The 22,718-nt window shown below is 44.3% G+C and overlaps 1 protein-coding gene across 6 annotated transcripts in view; it reads right to left on the bottom strand.

Annotated features, from left to right (window-relative positions):
- Positions 1-22,718, bottom strand: part of RUNX2 (runt related transcription factor 2) — a 226,550-nt gene that overhangs the window by 82,737 nt on the left and 121,095 nt on the right. For 4 of the 6 annotated variants that reach the window (XM_027672658.1, XM_027672657.1, XM_027672659.1 and 1 more), the window contains one exon: positions 14,617-14,778. The exons of the other annotated variants lie outside the window; for them this stretch is intronic. In XM_027672658.1, coding sequence (XP_027528459.1) covers positions 14,617-14,778 — 162 coding nt within the window. The remainder of the gene's footprint in view (positions 1-14,616; positions 14,779-22,718) is intronic. 6 annotated transcript variants of the gene reach the window in all.

Below are 22,718 nucleotides of genomic sequence, written 5' to 3'. Positions count from 1 at the left end.
CACTTAGCCCTTGGAGCTTCTGGCTACTGGAGACAGAAGAGGGGAGATACCAGGGAGGCATTTCCATCTTAGGTTAGGGATTTTAGCAGCAGGCGCAATAACGCTGTTGGAGTGAAAACAGTGGAAAATAACTCACCCAGCGACGGCCAGAGTTTTTTCCCTTACAGTGAGAACACATTTCCCCCAAGTATCACAAACAACGGTAACATTGTGATAAAATTGTCAAACACGTCAGCATGACTCAAGGCCCACCGTCCAAAGGAATTCTGGGAGGCTCAGGTGAGAAGGAGCCCTGGGGGGAGATGTGTGGGTGAACATGGAGCCAAAACGCTGCTCTCACCTCATGAGGCAGAGCAAGAGCAGCTCGGGGATGTCGCGACCCTCGGCATAGCAAGAGCAAAGTGGTGGCTCTCAAGCCACAGAGCAGGACTTGACACCGTCACCACGAGCTTCAGGGAGACAGAGGAAAACTTCGCACACAACCACTGGGCTGTTTTCACTGGAGCTTCTGCTCTCATAGCTAAGAGTCAAAAAATCTGAGCATTTCAAAGACCTACAGAGGTTTCAGCCCAGTTTAGACACCAGACCGCCACGAAATTCAGCAGGGGACAGACAGCTAAACACAGTTGTAGAGCAGGGCTAGAGGGAACTGTATTCCTTCTTATATTTGCGTTAACAATATATGATTTTCAATCTCATTTAGTAAAAGCCGTGTAAATCCCTCTGTATATTTTTTTCATTCCTTTCAGACCTAACCAAATTTTTTTACTAAGTTAAGGCAAACTACTCAAAGCAAAGCTTCAATCCATTATAAGCTTGTCCACACAGCATCCCCATTCATCAGCCGTACTGAAGCTTAAACCAGCCTAACTTTGAACACCTCTAAATAAATGCTTCTTCTCCATAGTGTAAAGTCTGAATACGGGTTTTATCCTCCCAGGAAGCTGGTGATGAGAAAGAGAAACAGACTTTGGTCTGTAATAGCTCACATCACAAACATGCTTTAGGCTGTTTGATGTACAGCACCTTAGGCTATACTACTAGCAGCTCTTAAGGTCACCAACGGTGACTTATCTGGGACATGATATCTTGAATTTTAAGTTCAGATCATCAATAGTGACTAGAAATAGAAAGCCCACTTATCCATTAAAGCTGTTACCAGGGGAAATGTGATGCATTGCTTTCTGGCTCTTGTTACTGCTTTGTTTTGTGAATTAGGGCATATAATTTGGTTTTCCCGGGTAAATTTTCCTTACTATAGGATGAATATTTTAATACTTCTTATTAGCCAAGTGACAAAGGCCAGTTCTACAGTTTGAAAAATACTATGAAATCTTTTGTTGGGAAATGTTGTAAAATTACAAAGATTAAAGGCAAAACCCAACAGACATTTTTTTTTAAGCTCTTCAACGGGGAGGACGCAGAAAAAGTGGAAGTCAGACAGAGCAAAGAGAAAATTTGACTTAAAATAAACTTTTATACACGATCCTGATTTCTGAAATTAAAAAGATCCGTACGAAGTCAGCCTGAGTTATCGCCTTCAGTTGTCCTCATCTGCTTGAGAAAGCAGCAGCTAATGTGGCTTTAAACCAAACTTCCAGCGCATCTGCAGCGCAGACCGGAGAGAGCGGGAGCTGGGCCGGCTGAGCACCAGCCGCCGGGCTCCAGCTCCACTGTGGCTGGAATGGCTTCCTCCATGGGCAAGCAGCCTGTCCTCAAAACAGCTCCAAACCAGTCTGGCCCACCTACGTGGGCCAGGCCAAACGAGGAACTGGTTGGGTTTGGACTAACCTTAAACCCAGCTTCCTATCTAATTTTGGAATCTAATACGATGGCTCCCAATTCGGCTTTGGTGGTGCTTAGATCCTCCCCTGTGCTCCTTTTCACCCATAAAAAAGAAAACAACATGGGTTGGCTTTCAGCAGGAATCAAAATGAAAACAAAAACAAACAAAAAATCCCTTTAGAGGGAGATATTTGAGAGGAAGAGGGAAGAAAGGGGAAAGAGAGGTGCCTTTTTCCCATTGCCAGGATTCCTCTGTGGCTCCTCTGGCCATGCCAGCATCCACATCACAGTTCCCGGGGACTTCCTCTGAGCAGCTTCTGCGAGACACCTCTTCCAATGAGCCATTTCATCTTGGGTTTATGTTGCAGAGATTTCGGGTCAGCAGCCCTCCTGGTGTTCTTGAGGCACTTGCTTCCCTTCCTATTTGGCAAGCCAGTCACCTTTGCAGAAGGTCTATTTTTCAATCCTCAGTCCCTATTCCAGATCCCAGCCCTTGCAATCTGCACCCTCGAGGATATCTAAATGTTTATGCTATTTCTCACTGAGGTCTCTATACCTTCCCTCTGTCAAGGCTAACAAACTCTATGCAGCTCTAGTCTTTTAACTGCACCCAAATTATCTATTTCAACTTTAATGAAGTTTTTTTGGCTGGGATTCCTTCTTTGGGACATAGTTTTATTTTTGTTTTCAGTGGCAACAACACACATAACTAGTTGGCTCCACTGAACTGGAATGATCTGCAGATGTTTGATCCTATTTCTGCACAGAGCGGCACAGATCATATGATCTCACAAGGTTCCTGTCAGTCCTATATGATTACGACACTACAGACCTAGAGGAAACAGAAGAATTGATCCACCAGATACTCTGGGACTATTCTCACCCACCTAGGGGAAAGCAGATTCACAAATCTCTATTAAAAACTATTAAATATAGTGATGCAGACAGAATAATCCAGCTTTGGCAATGCCTAGAGCTTGAGAATATGCAAATATTCTCATCTTGCACCCCATGCTGACAAGGTGACAGGTCCTGAATGGACTCTTCGTCAAACCTGGTGCAGCTGATCTTCTGCCCCACTCAGCTTTTTCAGTGATGATGCTGACAGACACCACTTGCCTCTTACTACAATCTGTAGCCAGTGGCTTTGTCCTTCCCTTCCTGCTAGCCCTAAAACCTGGGAAGAGTACCCTCAACATCATCCTTGCACTCCCTTCTGACCCACACTCACCATCTGCCTGCTCTAGTGAGGTTTAAGCCCCTGCTACCACCTCTCTGGCTCTCTTCGTGTTACAATCCCCTCTTGTTTTCCACTGTACATCTTGTAACCAGCTGTACTGTATTCAAGGGTGCAAATTCATAGGGGACAGGCTGATCTCTCTTTTTTCCTCCTCTTCTTTAACTGTACAGTCCTTAGCACAAGGGGATCAGACCTCCAGACACTGCCACAATGCAAACACTATTAGCAGCCGCATGGCCGGCGGTGATTCCAGCAAAGGTCCATTAGCTATTCACAAATACAACTATTACTTTGATCATTGAACTTCACCGCCTGCAGGAGCCAAATTTGGGTGCCCCAGCTAAAGCCAAAACCTCAACTGACGCCTTGACAAGGGGACTGATCTCCAGTTTGTGGAAATCTTTCAATCCCACATTCAGCTTTCAACACAACACAGAACATCATTTCAGCACAAAATTAAATATGGTAAGCTGTGTTTTTACAGACATCTATCCAATAAAAATGATGTGCCCTGTAGATTTGGTCCTGTACCTGTGCTGCAAACCGGTTTTCCAAGCAAGCCCATTGTGCAGCCTAACTATGTAAACTAAACCAAGATGGACATACCTTTAGCTACTGGCTTTATAATATTCTGCCAATTCTAAACAGTGCTTGTTTAATAGAAAAGGGCATTAAAAAGCAATGATGTCTATGGATCAGACAGAGATAGCCCAGTTAGACATTAAAAATAACGAGTGGAAACCACACATGTGGCATCACTAGAGCTTGTGTAGCGACTTTTCATCTCAGCTAAATGAAAGAGGCTTTGTGGGTACTGATCCTAATTCGAGCACACCACCTTCCACTGCTCACTGCCAGAGAAATGCGATGTTAAGAGGCTGTGAGATGCCCTACCTCTCCATTTTGCTTTCAGAATTGATCCTTGTTTTAAATCCTCTGGGCTGTTTTCTCTGCTGGTGCTCCCCTTCTCTCAGCAAGATTGCTCCTCTTTCTCACACAAGCCCAAAGAGGCTTCCTCCAGCTGCCTATCCCAGCACTTCTAAATTACAAATTAACGCATTACGGCAAACATTCACGGCTACCACAGGATAAAAAGTGAAATGGGTGGTTAGATAGACCTCTGGAAACAACAACCAGGAACTCTGGAGGTGACGTGGCCCAGTCAGGTCTGAATATGCAGCACATTGACTCCTCTCCTCCTCCAAAGGCACCTTCAAACCACCACAAAATCCCCTGCGTTAAGTGTGTGATACCCCTATTGTCAGACCTAAATTCTTCACACAATGAGAGCGTTGCGTGGTCCAAGTAATCCCAAGGGTTTAAGACAGTTTCAACTCTCTGTTCGCGAATTTGCCTGTGGAATACTTTGGACTGTGGAGAGCAAGGAGGCTACTCTGGATGTGTGTTTGCTCCCCAATGGGGCCACAGCCTCAGCTCTGAGCTTTGCTTTTGACAGTGCAAATGCTAACTAAACCTGGAGGGAAAAGCCCCTGTGACCAGTTGTGTTTCTTAAAATGAAAGGTTAAATGATGTATGAAAACTAGGGGAGAATGCATATCCCCTTGTCCTATTCCTGTATCTCCATCTAGGGTAATGGGAGAGGAATTAAATTGATTTTGTTAGAAAAAAGGGAGGGACTCTACAACTGGGCAAATACAAAGGCAAAAAGATTCCTAAAGGAATTGCAGAAGTCCATGAAGTCAGTGAAAAATGCTTTCTCAGTGAGTTTTTTCAGGTGGGTTAGAAAAGTAGAGTGCCACTAGCAATTCAACTAAAAATAACACCTTTTCAGTGGATACTGTAGGAGTTTGGCTGATTAGGGAAGGGAACTTCCACTGTTTGATAGATTATAGTGAAACCACAGCAAACTAAAATGACCAAAATATTTTTGCACGGTGCCCCTCCAGCCTCCTCACAATTCAAACCGTTCTGCATCCCGCACCAGCCAGTTCCCTGTGGCTTCTGCCACCTCCTTGAGACCCACCACAGCCACCACCTGTCCTACCCACCTCCTCCTTGTATTTATCACTGCCACAGGCACCCATGTGAACCTCAGAAATAAAAATTTGTGCTGCAATCTGGCAGACAAAGTTATAGCCAAGTTACAGCAAGTTCAAATGAGTGGAAACTGATTTTCAGACTAGTAATAAGACCCACATTTCAAAGTGAGCCTAATTAGTGTCTGTAACCAAAGGTTGTGGTGGATTTTGCTTCCCTGGAAATTTTTAAATGAAGACCAACTGAGCTTTTGGGTTTGCTTTTTTTCTCAAAATTACCCTCAAGTTCAAATGAGAGCTAATTTGGGCAAATCTTACTCCTGGGTTTAAAGCAAATATCCACATGGGTTTCACTGTACTAATAACCTATGAATCTGTGGAGAGCTCCTTATGTCAAATTATTCTTCCCAAAGCTTTATACATGAAGTTCCACCTTGGCTAAAAATCCTCACACTCCACAAAAACTCCTTGGACACAGAAGCACCATTGAGCACTGCATGGGTATGGGGTTGGGTTCCCCCTGAGGGGACACTCCACCACCTGCACACTGCTCCCATGGACATGGGGAAACTGCCCAAGCTCAGGAAGGCATCTCCTGCTTTGATCCCTTCCCTCGCTCCCTTTTGAGTCATTCTGAAAGCAAATATTAAGAGATTTCCAGATTAGTGTCCCCAAATACCCTCCCTTTGTGCATATGAAATAGTTCCTTCGCCCTTAATAACATCCTTCATGAGCCACGTGAAGGTGCGTTCCCTCATTTTATCTCATCATCTTCCTCTCCTTCACTGCATACGTTGTTTGCTTTTGTACAACCACAGAAACCCTGAACCACTTGCATAGGTCTTGTCTTCTGTTTTGGTCACCAGCATCGGCCCACTATCACCAACCAGTATCAATGCTCTTTGAAATCTGACAGCCAAGCTGGCAGGACACCAGGTTCTTTTTCTGCTAAAACATCCATCAAGAGGGGAGGAGATTTGGTCATGTGTAAAATGGGGCCAACAACCATTGCTAAACCATTTCAAAAAGGTGTTATGAAGCTCTGCTGGACTCCAACACTCCCTTGCTGACCAAATTCAGCATGGTCAAATTCTGCGGGGCCAGAAATTTGAGGCAATTTCACCAAAAATCAAGGCAGATTCAGCTTATTTCCATCAGCAGTAGTTTTTGTGTCTTGAATTTTTTTTTTTTAATGTAATCAGGCCTTTTAAACCATCCAATCCCTGAAGGGCATATGATACTCCTCTACCTGTCTTCTACCAAACACAGTCATGGTCTGAGAAGGACCAAATTCTCCTGCATTTTACAGAACCATGCATAAACTCATACTGTGCAATTAATCAAACTAAATTCAGTGCAACAATGACCCAAGGCCACAGAGACTTAAGGGCAAAATCATAGAATCACAGAATGTTTTGCGTTGGAAAGGACCTTTTATAGGTCATTTAGTCCAACCCTCCTGCCATGGGCACTGGCATCTTCAACTAGATCAGGTTGCTCAAAGTCCTGCTCAACGTGGCCTTGAATGTTTCCAGGGATGGGTCATCCACCACCTCTCTGGGCAATCCTTGGCCGTACTTCACCGTTCCCAGTGACAATCTTATCAAAATCAATCTAAACTGACTCTCCTTCAGTTTAAAGCCTTTCCCCCCTTGTTGTGTCACTCCATGCTCTTGTCAAAAGTCCCTCCCCAGTTTTCTTGTAGCCTCTTCAGGGGAGGGGGATAAAATAAGTGAACATGGTGTACCAAAGATCTTCACGTATGGAGACTGATTTGCTCTCTGTGTCAGGACACATGTGGTCCTTCATCAGCCATCATTGCTGGCTCCATTGTAGGTAGAAAATTAACAGCAATTTCACAAAGAGAATGGAGAAATCATCAAATGCCTTTGCACAAGGATGAAACAAAGAGTTCTATCCCACAGCCTTCCTGTTAGGAGCTTATTGACTTTATTGGGAACACACATTTAGGTAATGGCTCAGAATCTGGCCCTTTGAAAGTCTGGAATTGAGGGCCCAGTTGCCCCATTAACAATTAGCATTCTGTTTACAAAACCCAGCAGAGTCAGTAAGAATAATCATTACAAAACATGCTCAGACTGTGATTCCGGTTTAAGTTAATATAATTTTAATGAGTTCTTCAGAAAAAGCCTGGCACTTATGGAAAATTTCCTTAATTAATATCAGACCCTAAATTAGTAATAAAAAAAAGCCCTGAATATCATTTGGTCTCAAGCTGGAACTAAAGTATGTTTTGGCATCATTACTAACTGTTAGCAGCAAGTTCTGGAAACAGATGCAAATCTTGATATGTGTCCTAAATATAAAACACATTGCAAAAAAAGCTCAGATAAAAATATATCTATACATCCACATATATTTGAGTGTGCTATTTCCTGCCTGTATCAGCAACAAATTTATTCCATTTCAAAACATTCCACTTGTTTCTTTTTGGTATTTTTTTAAATCCCTTATTTCAGGAATAAAACTCCTTCCCTCTGTCTCCATTTTTCCTGTTTGTTTCCTCCCCCAACAGCTGTTTTAAGTAAATGAGAAGGGCTTAAAGACAGGCATTATAACATTCAAACATCTGAAAATCAGCCCACTTGTTTTACCACCTAAATATGGGCATAGGTGCCTAATTTGAGGCCACCCACGCTAGAAAAATTTGAGGTAATGATCATGCAATGCATCTTCTGGACAATTGCTCCAATGAAAGACTCAACCCAGTGGAGAGGCTGCTACTGAAAGCCCACAGATGAGTGCCAAGGTGCTGAGATTCCCAGGTGGCACCAAGTGGGCAGGAGACTAAAAATGGAAAACCTGTGGCAAACAAAATAAATAGAACCACTGAAAAATAATGAAAAAAAAAAAGGGAAGGCAAGTTACAAGTTTAGGGAAGGCAGCAAAATAAGCGGGTTCTTTCTGAAGACCTGAGCTCCCCCAAGTTCTTTACTTTGCCTTGACTCAGTGTCACCTCGCCGGGAAAGCACGGAACGTTAGTGAGGAGAAATGGAGACAGAGACAACCTTGAGTCTTTCGGCTTCCGTTTAATTAAAAAAAAAAAAAAAAAAGAAGACAGAGTGAAAACTGTTATAGTCACCAAGAAAAACATCACAGCATAGCAAGAGCACCAGAAACCAAGTTGGCTTCCTGGGTTTGCCAAGAGCCTGAGACAATATTGCTGAAGCGTGAACTGCTCATTCATTTCAGGGGCTGCTAACACTAAGGCCGTGCTGGCAATAGCCACGGTATTAACTGTTTTTCTGCTTCCCAGAGCACATAAAGAAGAAAAGAATTGTATTTTGGAGGCAGTACCAGTGCCTTCTCTTATTAAGAGTCCTTTCCTGAAATGTGCTTATTGCCCACAACATTTAATCAAGTTAACAGGAATAAAGGGATGCACGAATAGCTACTTCCATGGCCAGAGTTTCTACTTTTTCACTGTAAAGTTTTCTGAGCTCCTCAGCAGAAGATAAACATTTCTTTCACAGTTAGTACATTTCAAAGACCAAATTCCCCCCAAAACGGAAAATCCTTGTTAAAAAGATCATGCGAGCACATGACATTAGCAAAATCCAAGGTAATTCACATTCAGAGTTAGAAACCCAAGATGACAACCAGTACAGGACCACAAGAAAAAAACAGCCTACCACTGTCACTCACTTTCTCATTAACATAAAAACACTAAACCAGAGGGTCAGCTGGAGCTGCTTCCATTATATGTGGGTTTTTATTTTAAGATTTTTAGACTTACAAGAATGAAAATTAAATTGTCTAAAGGAACAGTAGCGTCACTGATTAGGGCATGACTGGCATTGCATTTATACTTGCCAGCACTCAGTGAGATGTCAGAACAGGAATGTTTCTTAAATTGAGTTTTTGATGAGGGTCCAGGATGGCCCAAACCGTTGTGGTGACATCTACAGAGTGAGACGAATTAATGGGAAAGCTTGGCTATACTTGAACTAGCAAACAGCCCAGGGTCGGGGCACATTCCCTGGCTCTAAATCTAGTTAGGATGGTCTGGCCACAGATGTAATATTAAATCCTGAATCCATAATGGGGTGGCTGCCTCTGAGCTGCCCACAGGAACAGGTTTGGGACTCTGCTCATTTCCAAACCACAGCTGGGACCTGTTTGCAACAGTGTTGGCCAACCCAGCTCAAAACCAACCTCGCTGACAATTTAACAGTACCGGTATTTTACAGTCCAGTCCTACCACCATGTAATTTGTTACACAACTTTCAGGCCATTTAAATTCAGAGGGTCTGCAGTCTTCTCTTGTTTAGAGACTGAGCCCAGTGTCTCCCTCATCTATCTCAGTGTGTCCCTACTCAATGACACAGTAAAGACAGCAAAGTCCACCCTAAATGCTGCAGGGACTTCAGCACGTGGGACTGGTTCTGGGCATGGTGGCACACCCTCAACTGACAAATATCTAGAAAGAGTGCAAGCCCAGAGCTGGAAATGGTAGGTTTGCTGATTTGTCCTGCTATTTAGATTCAGTTTTAATTTTCTCCTTTGTCATATGGCATTTGTCAAACACAGGACAGGCTCTTCCACAGCCATCACTGAATGTGTTTGTGGTACACTTGCAGGGCAGGTCCTCCAGCATCTGAAGACCTTGACCCTGCAAGAGTCTCTCAAAGGTGAATCAAAAAGCAAGAGACTACTGTTTAGCAGAAGGGTGAGGAGGTGCAGGAAAAGTGTAGGGGAAGATGAAGTCTCGCCACCTTCCCCTTCTAAGGATTCTCAACAAAATTAATATCAAGCTCAAACCCTGCAGCAGCAGAGCAGGTCGAGGTCAGGGAGAGGTAGGGTTAAACCAGGACTAGAGTGTAACAAGGCTGTGATATGCATATGTTTATGGGACAGTTAAATTGTCTCTTAAATCACCTCACCAAAGGCACACTATCAGATCAGACATGCCCGTACCTGAGCTACTCACCGAGGCTTGCTTCAGAGCTCATGGAGACAAACAGGCTCTTCCCAGGCACAGCCAGGGATGAGCACAGCTCACCTGCAGACTGGTCAAGTCCTTCAAATGCCAGTTTGTCCCCACTGACTCAAAAGGGAGCTGAGGGTGAGTGTTTAGAAGTGGATGTCTTCCCTGAGGACATCTATACCCTCCCCCCTTCACCTGCCTGGGAGCAACCCGCTTGTGACTGCAGGAACAACACGACCTGTACTCCCTGCTCTTAACCTTCCATGTTCAGAGGACTTGCTGGATCAGCCCCAAAGCATTATGTAAAATGGCTGTGATGTGTATATTTATATGAATCATATACATTAATTACATAATAGACACCCATGCTCCCCATCCCACATGCACTTTGGTTATGCATAGGACACAAAGACTGAGTGCATTCACTATGAATCATGCAATAAGACTACATCCCTCAGGCAAACTCTCTCTAAAATGACCATTTTCACATATATTCCCATGGTTTCCACTACAATATTATTTAATTAAGGATATTAATCTGCTGGGCCACCAACTTTCACCATCTTCTGGGGAAGTCTGAGCAGACAGACATTTTAATAAAACATGGGGAATCCTGCTCTTTTTATGACTGAGTTGGTGCAATAAGGTAAGGCAATTTCATGGCCTCTTGAGCTTGGTTTTTTTTATTTTTGATATGAACATGAGACTTACGGACCGAGAGATCACTCATTCAAAAGTTGCATAAAAGATGCCACATAATCTTTTTTTGCTTTGCTTTTCAACTAGTGCTGTTGAATACTGCCCTAATACATGGGACACGTCAATTATTAGTTGTAGGACAGTGCAAACAGGACACTGATCCCCATTTGGAAAATAAAAGATGAACACTTTCAGTTTGAAAGCCACGGGCACACATTTACACGTGACTGCAGCATGCATGCAAGCATGTCAGTTGTGCAAAGAAATCAGTCTAGACACTGACAGGACCAGTTCAGCCACATTACTGCAGCCTGCCCAAATAACTCCTCAGGGTTACAGCCTGCTGCCCTTTTCCCCTCTCCCTTGGGACGTGGAACTGCATGTACTGCTATGGCAGTTCCCTGTCACCTCCTATTCTATAGCCCCAAACCTCTTCTGATGCTCAGCCTAGTCTGGGATTCAAACACAGGTGGTCTCATCACCAAGAATCAAGAAATCATGGTTGGAAAAGACCATCGAGTCCAGCCGTTAACCCAGCAACCACCATGTTCACCACTAAACCATGTCCCTAAATACCTCATCTACACGCCTTTTCAACACTTTCAGGGATTGTGACTGCACTAGTGCCCTGGGCAGCCTGTTCCAATGCCTGACAAATGTTTCAGTGGAGAAATTTTTCCTAATACCCAATCTAAACCTCCCCTGGTGCAACCTGAGATTATTTCCTCTTGTCCTATCCTTGTTGCCTGAGAGAACAGACTGACTCCCACCTGGCTACAATCTCCTTTTAGGGAGTTGAAGAGAGCAATAGGTTCCCGCAGAGCCTCCTTTTCTCCAGGCTGAGCCCCGCCACAGCTTCCTCAGCTGCTCCTCATCAGATTTGTGCTCCAGACCCTTCTCCAGCTCCATTGCCCTTCTCTGCACTCGCTCCAGCATCTCAATGTCTTTCTTGAATTGAGGGGACCAAAACTGAACCCAGGATTCAAGATGAGGCCTCAGCAGTGCCCAGCACAGGGGGACGGTCACTGCCCTGCTCCTGCTGCCACACTATTGCTGACACAGGCCAGGAGGCCACTGGCCTTCTTGGCCACCTGGGCACACTGCTAGCTCATGTATCTAATCCCAGGATGGGGGAGGAGCACCACTGCTTTGGTCATGGGATGAGTGTGTTTCTGGTCAAGGGAGAACCATCAAAAGTAGCTCTTGAGGGTTGCCACTGACAATAAAACCAGGAGCTACTCTTCTGGAGGACATTATTGCTTTACTAGATAGAATATTTTCAACATGTGGGTGAACATAACTTCAGCAGTTGTCCAGGCAGAGCCATGGAAGCTTGTAGAAGCTTGTGGGTGGGTGATGTTAAATTGTGGCAGATAGGAAGTTCTGTGCCTGTAGGTGTGACAGCCAAGGCCTAAGGGGGAAGTTTTACCCATTTTTCCTCCTGCATGATGTTAAGCAACAGGCAGTAAATATGGCATTCATTAAAATGACCTTGTATACTTTTAACAGCCTCGATAATCAGATTTCTGCCACTGTATGGGAAAGCAAGGTTGTTTTCATTCAAGGCCTTGTAAAACTCTAATTTCTCCCTCATGCATCAGAGATGCCTGAAGTTTTCTAAGGATTTTAGTGTTTCTTAGCAGTCATTTTCTACTCCCTTCAAAGCTCTCTTCTCTTCTGAAAGATGCGTCAAGTAACTGACTGGAGATTTGCACATTTCTCCGAGTGTGAGGGATGAACTGGCAGCTTAAAACTTGCATTTCTCTCTCTATTTAGACATAGGAGGGGCCAGATTCTGCCCTCCATCCCTGTGACACTGCCAGGTAGAAACCCTTGAGAGGAACCGCAGGGTTTGCAGCTGGGGCTGCAATGTGCCTCCTTGCATCCCAAGCATCCAAGCTGGTCCCTCAGCCCAGAATGGCGCTCTCTAGTTCTGAAGAGAGAATTTCCATTCTGAAATTCTATTTCCATCAGCAAACACTGTAGACAACCTCTGGCACTTGTGGAAGATCAAAGTCCCATTTTTCAGCCTGGAATCTAACTGGGTGCAGGATCCCCACGCCGGGAAAAGGTAAGGGCATTGCAGAGGCACCAGTCGAGCCCCAGAAAGGTGAAGGACAAGAAGCGCGAAGGGAACCGACTGCAGAGTACGGCAGGAAAGTTCAGTCTGCGGCCACACAACTTACACAGCCAGGTCTTTTAGTCATTCTGCCTGTGCCCACATGCCAGGCACTCACGTCTGAATACACACAGACAAGCAAGGGCTGCAGGGCAAGCATGCGGCGTACAGCTGCCAGGTCCCAGCCGAGCCTCTCCTGCAGGTATTGCTGCGGGCACAATTGCAAAAATAACCCATTCGACAACACAGACCATCAGGAGGCTCTGACTCAAAGGGAACCTGTTTCGGGCTAAACAAAGCATTTCCTCAGCATCAAGCTGATCGGGTTTTTTGACCCAAGTCAGCGCGTTGCACGGAGAGCCCACAGGAACCTGCTCCACCACCCTCAGCCCACATGGAGATCTTTGGCATCTCTGCAAGGCAGAGTGCACTATGGCTGCAGAGGGTTTTGCAGCTGTTTGTTTGAGAAACAAAGCTTCCCTCCTCCAAGATGAAAGAAATCAAGGAGTCTACGCTAATCAAATCCTACACGCCTGCTGGCTGCAGTTCAGCTTGTCAGGGATGCAGCTCAGTGGAGTGATCAACATTTCCAGTGCTATGAGCTCGGTGGAAGGGGAAAACACGACAGCAAGAAATTCACCTGGCTCGGAGTCAAACAGGTGTATGGCAGCAGCATCCAAGATTATAATAATATCTTGCAAACATGCAAAAAATAGATGTAATAAGACTGATACTTTGGTTTTCATTAATGAATCATAAAGGCTTTCTTTACATTACACATGCTTTTTTGGCATACACTGCTAATATTTCCACACTTGCAAGGTTGGATTTTTAATACTGAGCCTCCCTCCCCTAAGGTTCCCTATTTTTGGCAAGATGTACAAGGTGACTGTATGCCATGACAGGCTCTCTCTTACTTTGGGGCAATCAGATTACTTTACACAGATGGTTTTATCACTGAGACCATTAGAGATGAATTGCGCAGTATGTAAACGTGCATTTGTTTGAATAAAGAAAAAAGGTCTCAGTTCCTCACTGCTGTCTTTTCTATGTTCTTAAACATATTTCCTCTCTCCTGCATCATTCCAAAGGACAATTTGTCCAATCTTTACCTTAAAGTAACTCAGCTTGTTTCTGATAGGCATCTTAAATACACATTAACTAAGGGAACAGGCTTTCTTGAGCTACTGCATTGAAACGCAGGAGAATGAGCCTCAGCCTTAACTATTGAGGAAATAAGGGCACCTATCTGTCAGGATGCCTAACATCACACACCCCACAAAAGTAAAGCACAAAGAAATAGAGAATATCACAATTAATTTAAAACATAGAATCACAGAATGGTTTGGGTTGGAAGGGACCTTAAAGATCATCTAGTTCCAGCCCCCCTGTCATGGGCAGGGACACCTTCCATTAGACCACGTTGCTCAAAGCCCCATCCAACCTTGTTTTGAACACTTCCAGGGATGGGACATCCACAGCTTCTCTGGGCAACCTGTGCCAGTGCCTAATTACATGCAAATAATCATCCTCTGGTAGGGGAAATAAAAAAAAAATAAAAAATTGTTCATAGAATCAGGTTTACAACTTAAAAATAGCCTGATCTGAAATGGACTTCGATTCATTCAAGTGACACATGCTCAGAACAACACAGCAGCATTTCCACCTCAAAAAAAAAGGGACTTTGACCCCTGTCTGCCATGCAGAAACCCTGATATCACTGCTAAGCTTTGCTCTCCTTGCTAAGGTTTGTCTGAGGCCACGGAGGCAGCCGCTGCCAGTCCTGTTCCTCTCTGTGTAATTGTTTTAGGCAAAACACAGTCTTTACCTGAGAGGCGTCTGGGCACATCGGTAATGGCTGGAAGTCCTGTGCCTCGAGTGGAGGACAGGGGAGTTGTGGAGTGAATGGACGGTGAAGTCATCTGGCTCAAGTAGGATGGGTAAGACTGGTCATAGGACCATGGCGGGGATGACTGCGCCTGCCTGGGGTCTAGGGAAAACAAACAAACAAACAAAAAAAAAAAAGAGAAAAAGAAAAAAAAGAAAATTTTTTTTAAAAGGAAGAAAAATTTTAGGGTATCAACAGCCTGACTGAAAGAAGTGGGGTTACTGAACATACATACATCAGTGCTACAAGGAATGAGAATGTAATGAAACACAACTTGCTCCTCTACAGCTCAACCCTTTCAAGCCTTGGTCTGTGCCTTTCCCTCCCCAGAACAACTTCTTGGGGAAATGAACAGAGCAGAGAGCAGAGTTTTAAAAGATCCAGTAGCTGTGCTGTGTCTCTTTTCCAACAGTGGTACAGCGAGAGTGGCCACTCCTCAAGGTTTCAGCCAGAAGCAGAGAGCAAGGATGAGCCCCAGGTCTGAGCTTAGGAAGTAGACATCATACAATCGTAGAATCATTCAGTTTGGAAAAGACCTCTAAGATCATCAGGTCCAACCATTAACCCTGCACTGACAGGTCCGTGACTTGTCTCTAAGCACCACATCTACAAGTTTTTTGAACACTCCCAGGGATGGTGACTCCACCACTTCCCTGGCAGCCTGTTCCAATGCCTGAACACCCTCTCAGTGAGGAAATTTTCATAGCATCCAGTCTAAATCTCCCCTGGCACAACCTAAGGCTGTTTCCTTCAGGGGTGGGGAGACAGCACTTGACATGTGTGTCAAGCTGTTATACAGTTCAAACACCACACAGTAGTGTTTTCAGTGCTGAAAATACTAAGCAAGGAGCAAAATGTGATTAATCTTATCAGCAATCCATCCAAAAATGTCACATTTGGATACTGGCCCAATTACTTACAGTCCCCTCAATTACAAATTATGAAACCAAATGGTTTGGAAGAACTATTGGAAGCTAATGATCCCTTTTGATGTACTTGTGACAGTCCACTGTGGAGGAAATGATTTTAAGGATAAATAGAGTTTAATGTTTGCTGAAGCACTTATGGAATAACTAAGTGAGAGAAATGGAGACCTAGTTTTACTCACTGGTGTTTGGATTTATAAACCTTTTGCTCTCAGTTAATATCTGGTGATAAAGATACCACTGAATGCCTCATAAATTATGATTTTTATTTCTTTACATCTATAAAAACCAAGCACTTTGAACCCCAAAGTTTGTTTTGGGCACTGCACAATAAACGGAAAACTATCTCTGAACCAACTCATAGAAATTGTAACACATCTCTTCAAATCCTGCCCAGTATTTTCAGGGAAGCACATCAGGCCCGTTCCATTTGAAGAACCAGCTCTATCAGAGCACTGTGCTAAAGCCCTGCTTTGCAGACAGCAATGTGACAGCCACATGGCGTAAGCAAAGGCACTTCTTCAGGAAATTCAACTTTTTTTTCTTTTTTTTTAAACTCCTTTCCCTGTCCTTCCACACAGCAAAACCTTGTAGTTTCAGCTATTCCTTGTTTATTATTTCTGTTCAGACATGATTTGTTTAAAGAGATGTCTGGAAAGCAGATACTTCCTCGAAGCAAAATAACTATATAGATATATATAAAAAAAACAACATTCCAATTTAATTTTAAGAGGATTTTCCTGGAGTTTGCCATTTATATTAGAGCTGAGTAATATAAATGGTTAATATAAACTCCTCAGAAATGCAAAGGACACTTGATCATTAAATGTAATGAACTTCTTTGTTATAACATTTTCAAGGCCAGGGTTGTATAGATTGGCACAGGTTCAAATCTGACTGACTGCTCGTTGTTACATCTGATATCGACATATTTCTCTGCCTCATTCCACTATAATAATCCACCATGCAGTCAATGGTAAATGAACTTCAACTGGGAACAGAAAGCTTAGGCTTGCTGGGAAAACAATCTTAAAATTAATGATGTGTTAGGAGCACAATCTCAAATCCAAAATCCTTCGAACTCTTAAGAGTTTTTCAATCTCTGCTTCCGAATCCAAAACAGTGTCTCCTAAAGTTTTGGGTTTAGGTCAGCTCCAATGCTGGAAGGAAATAATGTAGCAGGTAAAGGCTGGGTTAAAAAATTTGCAGCAGAAGATGTTTTTACATCATTTTGGTTTAAGACAGTGGAAACCTTAGGAGAGGAACTGCCTTCTGGAGATTCATGCCACTCCTGGTGGTGTAATCCTCATGGCACAAGAAGCTCTTGAGCATTTCTGGCACCCTCATTACTTTGAACACCCATGCTAGACTTGTTTTACACTTAATGTCCTTAATCCAGCAACTGTGAATGCCTGCATGGACAAAAGAATGATGAATGGCAAAAAGTTGTCTTTCAAAGGCTCATGTGGTATTTCAAAACAGTATCTCATACTGTGCTGTCAGAGGCAGGATATGAGGCTGGATGGACCGTCAGTTGAGCCCAAAACATATCATACATTCTTATGATATGTACCTTAAATAGATCAGTCTTCTCAGGGAATAGGAAACAATGAAGAGGAAAATACTCAACCAAATTGAACCTCAGATGATGTATCAGAGCTCAGTGACTGAGGAGAAGGTCACAGTACCCCAGGCTAGAGGGTTACTACGATTCCTACACATCAAGGCGCAGCTGAGGTCATGGTCGAGGCAGGCTGGAGAATTTCGTCCTGAGGCTGACTGGCTCAAGTGTTATCTTTGGCCCGCCAGGAAACCCGAAAGTGAAGATACAAGTTTCACCAGACCTTAGAGTAAATGCCCTAAAGCCAACCTCTGCTGACTGATGGTGGTCAAGGCTTGCACACGGGCATGAGAGAAGAGAGCGGTGAAACACCATTGCCTTTGCCAAGTCAAAGGTGACCCATTAGCCCACAGGGCAAACGTCACTGCTCAGCAGCATTGCCCAATCCCCAGCAAAAAATGCCATGAGGCAGAGCCCAAAGCTGCCCCGTCTAGCCCCTGAAGATGGACATGCAGCTGGGTCCAACGTGGCACTCTCTGGTTCCACCAGAAGATGGTCCTGACAATGATGCTGGAGCAGTGACTTTGGCCACTGAGGCCCAGCCAGTCCATTTCTTCTGGTCCCACACATCACCAAACTCCCTTGGGCAAAGAGGGTGATGGGAACACCACAGGGATGTGCCAGCTGCCACAACAGCACTTCCAGGGCAGATCCACACAGATGCTTCTGACGGAAACACAACAACGCCCTCCCCTTAGGAGGGTCACCTCCTCCTTCCTTGGGCACAGAAGGGGTGGGATGATTGTTTAGCACATACCATTGGGGAAGAAGCTATAGTGGATTTGTGAGAGATTTTCCTTGGCCTCCTACACCACAGACCAACTTCCCCATTTGCTGTGGCTGGTGGGGCCACATGTGTCCACAGGGTCCCTGTGGGCCACGGGCTTTGCACTGTCATCCAAAGTACCAAAGCATAGCACATCTTCCCAATCACAAAAAGCCCAGAGCAGATGAGAAACCTTAAAGCTCTGAGGCAGAGTGAATGTGGATTCTTCACTAAAGGAATCCCTCCAAAGCAAGGGAAAGCACTAATATAAAAATAAAATTACGTCTCGGGAGAAGGCCCCCCCTGCCTTCCCGTGCAGCAGCCACTCTGAGCTGGCATTTACACTTGAAAACTTTGGAGTGATTACTGAGAGCAGTCCTCCTTTTGTAAACATTTCTGTTATGCCTGCGTGGGTGTGAAGGGAAGTGCGGCTCTCAGCGTATTCCTTCACAGCAGGGCATATCATGGGTATGCTAAGAAAGCCTGGGCACAGTTCAGCTGAAACAAATCAGCAGGGCGAGGCCTAAACTAATGCACAAACAGCTCCATCCTGTTTGCACTTCCAGATGAACCTCAACAAATTGGGAAATATTGAGTATTGCATATTATTTTGTGTCTGGGTTTTACTGTCTCACTTATAGTCATGAGAGATATACAGGTTTCTTGACCCTTTGTGGTCTGTGACTGACTGTGTCAAATGGACTGTGGAAACTGATGTTTAATGGACAATAAGTGTCTTTAAAAATCAGTCCAAGATTGGATCCACTATATAAAACTAAAATTAAAAATGAAAGAATGAAAAAAAACCTCTAGTGACCCATTCTCCCACCAATAGCATTGACTCTCCAGCACCATGACTTCTCTTCTTTCAATTCTTTCAGAATCACACATTTTGGGTTGGAAGGGACCTTAAAGATCATCTAAAGTTCCAGCCCACCTGCCATGAGTAGGGATACCTTCCATGAAGTGTCAATGGAGAGAAGAAAAAACCTGCACGTATCCCTGAAGAACAAGTTCTACCACTACTTTGGCACTGGATTATGAAGCACAACGATTCACTATAGGAAAAAATCAATTCCTCATTTTCCAAGCTGAGTTACATGACCAGAGCATGATCACAGGCTGGCAGCTCCTCGGCGTACTGTCTATAAAACCCAGACGTCACACGTGTCTCACTCTCATCTAAACCCAGTCATCAGCTCTAGCACTGGCTGCTGCTGTTTGTAACAGTGCTACTGCCAATAGTAAAAAACAAGCTGTCTGGAGCTATCTTTGGTAAACACTTAAAGCAAATATCCTCGCTTCTGATCGTAACAAAAGCAAGATGACTTTCTGCATGAGTAACCCAACTATTGTTGTAACACCAACCCCCCCAGCAAAACAACAACAACAAAATGCAATCTCCTCCTCTTTTCTGACTATTTCTTAGGCATCCTTAAAAGCCCAGAGCTTCATGTGAATTGCCCAGTTCAATCAGTGAAGTCAAATCCAATGGAGTTACACCCCAATGTACAGAAGAGTAATTGGGACCAGATTTTGGTCTGAAGAACCTCTAAACCTATTTCTCCTTCCACCCCTTCAAAAGTCACATTTCTAAAAGGAAAAAAAAAGATAAACTGAATGAATCATGCTCGTAGGGCCACTAAATTGTAAAAGGGGGTGGGTAGGGGGAAATAAAGTTAAAAGAATACTTTAATAGGAGAGATACAAGCTTTACCAAATGGAGGTCCACAATGGCAACTCTCCAGTTGCCTGAAGGATGCAATCCTTTTGCATAAAATACAGCAAGCTGCAGCCACCTTTGGGTTGCACCAGCAATCCCAGCTCTACCACCTCACCTGCTGAGTCTCGTAGCTTTTACTCCACATTACAGTGAGTTGAAGGTATAGTTCACCCTATAAGCCTATTACTTGGACAATTTCTAAATCATCTATTCCAAGCAACTATGTATTTTGTCCAATGTGCTCTCAGGTGGACGCGCACCAGCTATAAAGTGGTGGGTGCTTCAGAGAGCTGGTGGTCCCAGATAAAATACAGCCAACCCCTGGCAGGGCACTTGCACAGTGCTGGTCTAATAACAGCTACACCAATTCTGTTTCAAACCTGTCCTGTACCTGATGGGAGACCCTGCTGTCTGAGGCAGACACTGCACAGATCCATATCCAGAGCCCAGGACAGTGCTGGAGTGAGCATAACTTTCTACCTTCTCCCTGACTCTGCAAAAGGGCAGTGCCTCCAAGCCCTGAATGGGGAATTAAGGATGGCCCAGCTGGTACTATCCTCATCCTCTGAGAGTCAAAGGTGCTTTCTTCTCATGGTCCTCTGAGTAGACTCAGAGCTAACAGTATCCCTGAAACCAGCTCCTGCCTGCTAGTGGACATGTGTCCCCTCACTACCTTCCAGGTTAGTCAGCTCCAAAGCCTTTAAATCTGATTCCTACCACCCTAAAAATTGTGAGAAACGAAAGCATAACATCCCTGAAGTGAATGGGGAGGGGGAAGAGGAAAAGGGAAAAAAAATGTTTCACAGGACATGCCTTCGAGGGCTGTTATTTCAGTGGTGAAAGTCACAGGTTGCCTATAGATCAGCTGGTGCCACAGTGGTGATGGAGCATGAAACCTCACTTAACTCCCACTTTGCTGTCCCTCAGCCCAGCCGATGGGGTCCTCACACCGAACACATTCCTGCCTTGCGCCGTGGCTTTTCCTGGCCTACGGAAGCTAATCCTCACCAGCGTTTTAGAGAAACAAGTTTTCCTCATTTTGTACTGGAATACTGATGCAACAGCTCAGTGTCTGAATGAGAATGTAACTGGATACATGAGCAAGTTGTGTGAGCGCCGTTAGGGAGAGGGAAAAAAATAAAAAAGCAAATATACCGGTATCCAAATGTGAACAGACAGGATTCCTGATTTACGGGCAGCAAGCAGGGCTCAAATTGGATCTGCACTGCCTCAGCAAAGGCATCTGCTTATTGGACCATTTGTTTTTTAATCACCCTTCGATGTAGCTTTTGCTGAATCCTAGTTAAAATGCCATGTTGAATAAGGGCAACTCTGTGCCTTGTCCTGCCACAGTCCGGTCCTGTGGTAGGTTAAGGACTGTGCTGTGATTTGTACAATCTGTACTCTGATACTCCAGGAAAATAAATACAACCTAGACAGACAAAAGAAATATAAGAGTGACCCCCAAAGTGCTGAGTTCTTTCAGGCTCAGGTGTGGGCCAGTCAGGCTTTAAATATTATTTCTGTTTAATCATGCAACAGCTATGCAAGACCTCAAGTGGAACAAAACAAAACCAGTTTATGTGCTTACTAGCAATAATATGGATTTTGTCATAGGAAACCAGTATTTACTGTTCAAGTTATTAGGAATTAATTATTTTCCCTAAATTGCTAGGTAAAAAGATTATGAAATAAAGCTATTTCTAAAGGAATGCTTGGTTAGTTCCAATAAAGGTAATAAAAAATCCCTGTTTTTCAGAGACGGATCTAGTCTCCTTTTAATAGATACCCCAAGGCAGTGTCCACGTTAAGAAGCCAGTGGTATTCCAACTGCATATCCCACCACAACAAGGAAACTGGTGTTGGACACCCAAACACCTCGCTCCCTACCACCACACCGAACAGGCAGATGTTCAACAATTTCCCACGCAACACTCGATCAAAGCAGTGCCTCGTCCACGGCATCACCTTTGTCTCTCATTGGCATGGTTTGTGCAGCAAAGATCATCCCTTCATCCCAGAAGAACTCGGAGGGACCGTCTGCAAAACGCACCCCAGCGCTTTGGTGAAACATCAAAGCACGTAGAGCTTTACAGATTGCAATCAAGGTCCTGAAGAGCACCAAAAAGCTTTGTGGGAAGTCAGTACAATTCACAGAGCTCGCACCCCTGTAACATGCTCACACTAATGGCCTTACTAAATGGGAGGGCTACCAGAGAGCTAACGAGGAGCCTTTGAGGGCTGGGTGTTTGACTTTACTAAACTGAGGAGGAGAATAACATAAGGGTGGGGAATATCACAGCAAATACTGTATCAGACCACTTATTCACTACAAACTGAGTCCTCACCATTTTGGGGGAAATGAGAGCAATTTGGGATGCTAATGTATCCCATGACCCTGAGTTTATCCAACAATAAAAACACATAATCCACAGAGGATGGGAAAGCCAGCCTGCCTCCCTTGGCTCAGCTCGCTTCCCTCTGCCCTATACCAGCATTGCATTTTCCCTCTCTCGATGAAGTCTCAGCTGGTGCTTTGAAGTGCTGACTTAAATTTGCAGAGAAGGCAGCGAAAGCCACACAGCTTTGTTTCCAGTCAGGCTTATTTAAAGCTCATCTGAAGTTTTCACCTCCCGGATCTGTAAATGCTGCTGCTGCTTCATAACGAGGCAGAGAAGTAGTCTATTAATCAAAGCCAGCAGAACTTTTTCTACAGGAGGCATTTATGTGAAGGAGAGCAGCATATGAGGTTACACTTAGTTAGGAAGAAAATTACAAGGGGATCTCAGTTCTTGTGCTTCGGGGCATAAGCTGATCACCAGATGGGGTCAGGAAGAATTTCACCCTCTTTCGTTCCTAGATATAGTGTTGCACAATAGGTAAACTATGGAGGCTCAAGGAAGAAGGAAAAAAGCTGCTTATAGCCTGGATTTCCCCCCCTGCTTTCTTGGGAGCTATGTCCAACAAACACTGCCAGACAGAAGACGGTCGGTTAGAAAAACTATT

Source organism: Neopelma chrysocephalum, unplaced genomic scaffold, assembly GCF_003984885.1.
Source record: "Neopelma chrysocephalum unplaced genomic scaffold, ASM398488v2 Primary Assembly neopelma1_97517, whole genome shotgun sequence".
Classification (NCBI taxonomy): domain Eukaryota; kingdom Metazoa; phylum Chordata; class Aves; order Passeriformes; family Pipridae; genus Neopelma; species Neopelma chrysocephalum.
Note: the sequence above shows the minus strand (reverse complement) of the source record. Positions and strands in the feature narration are given on the sequence as shown.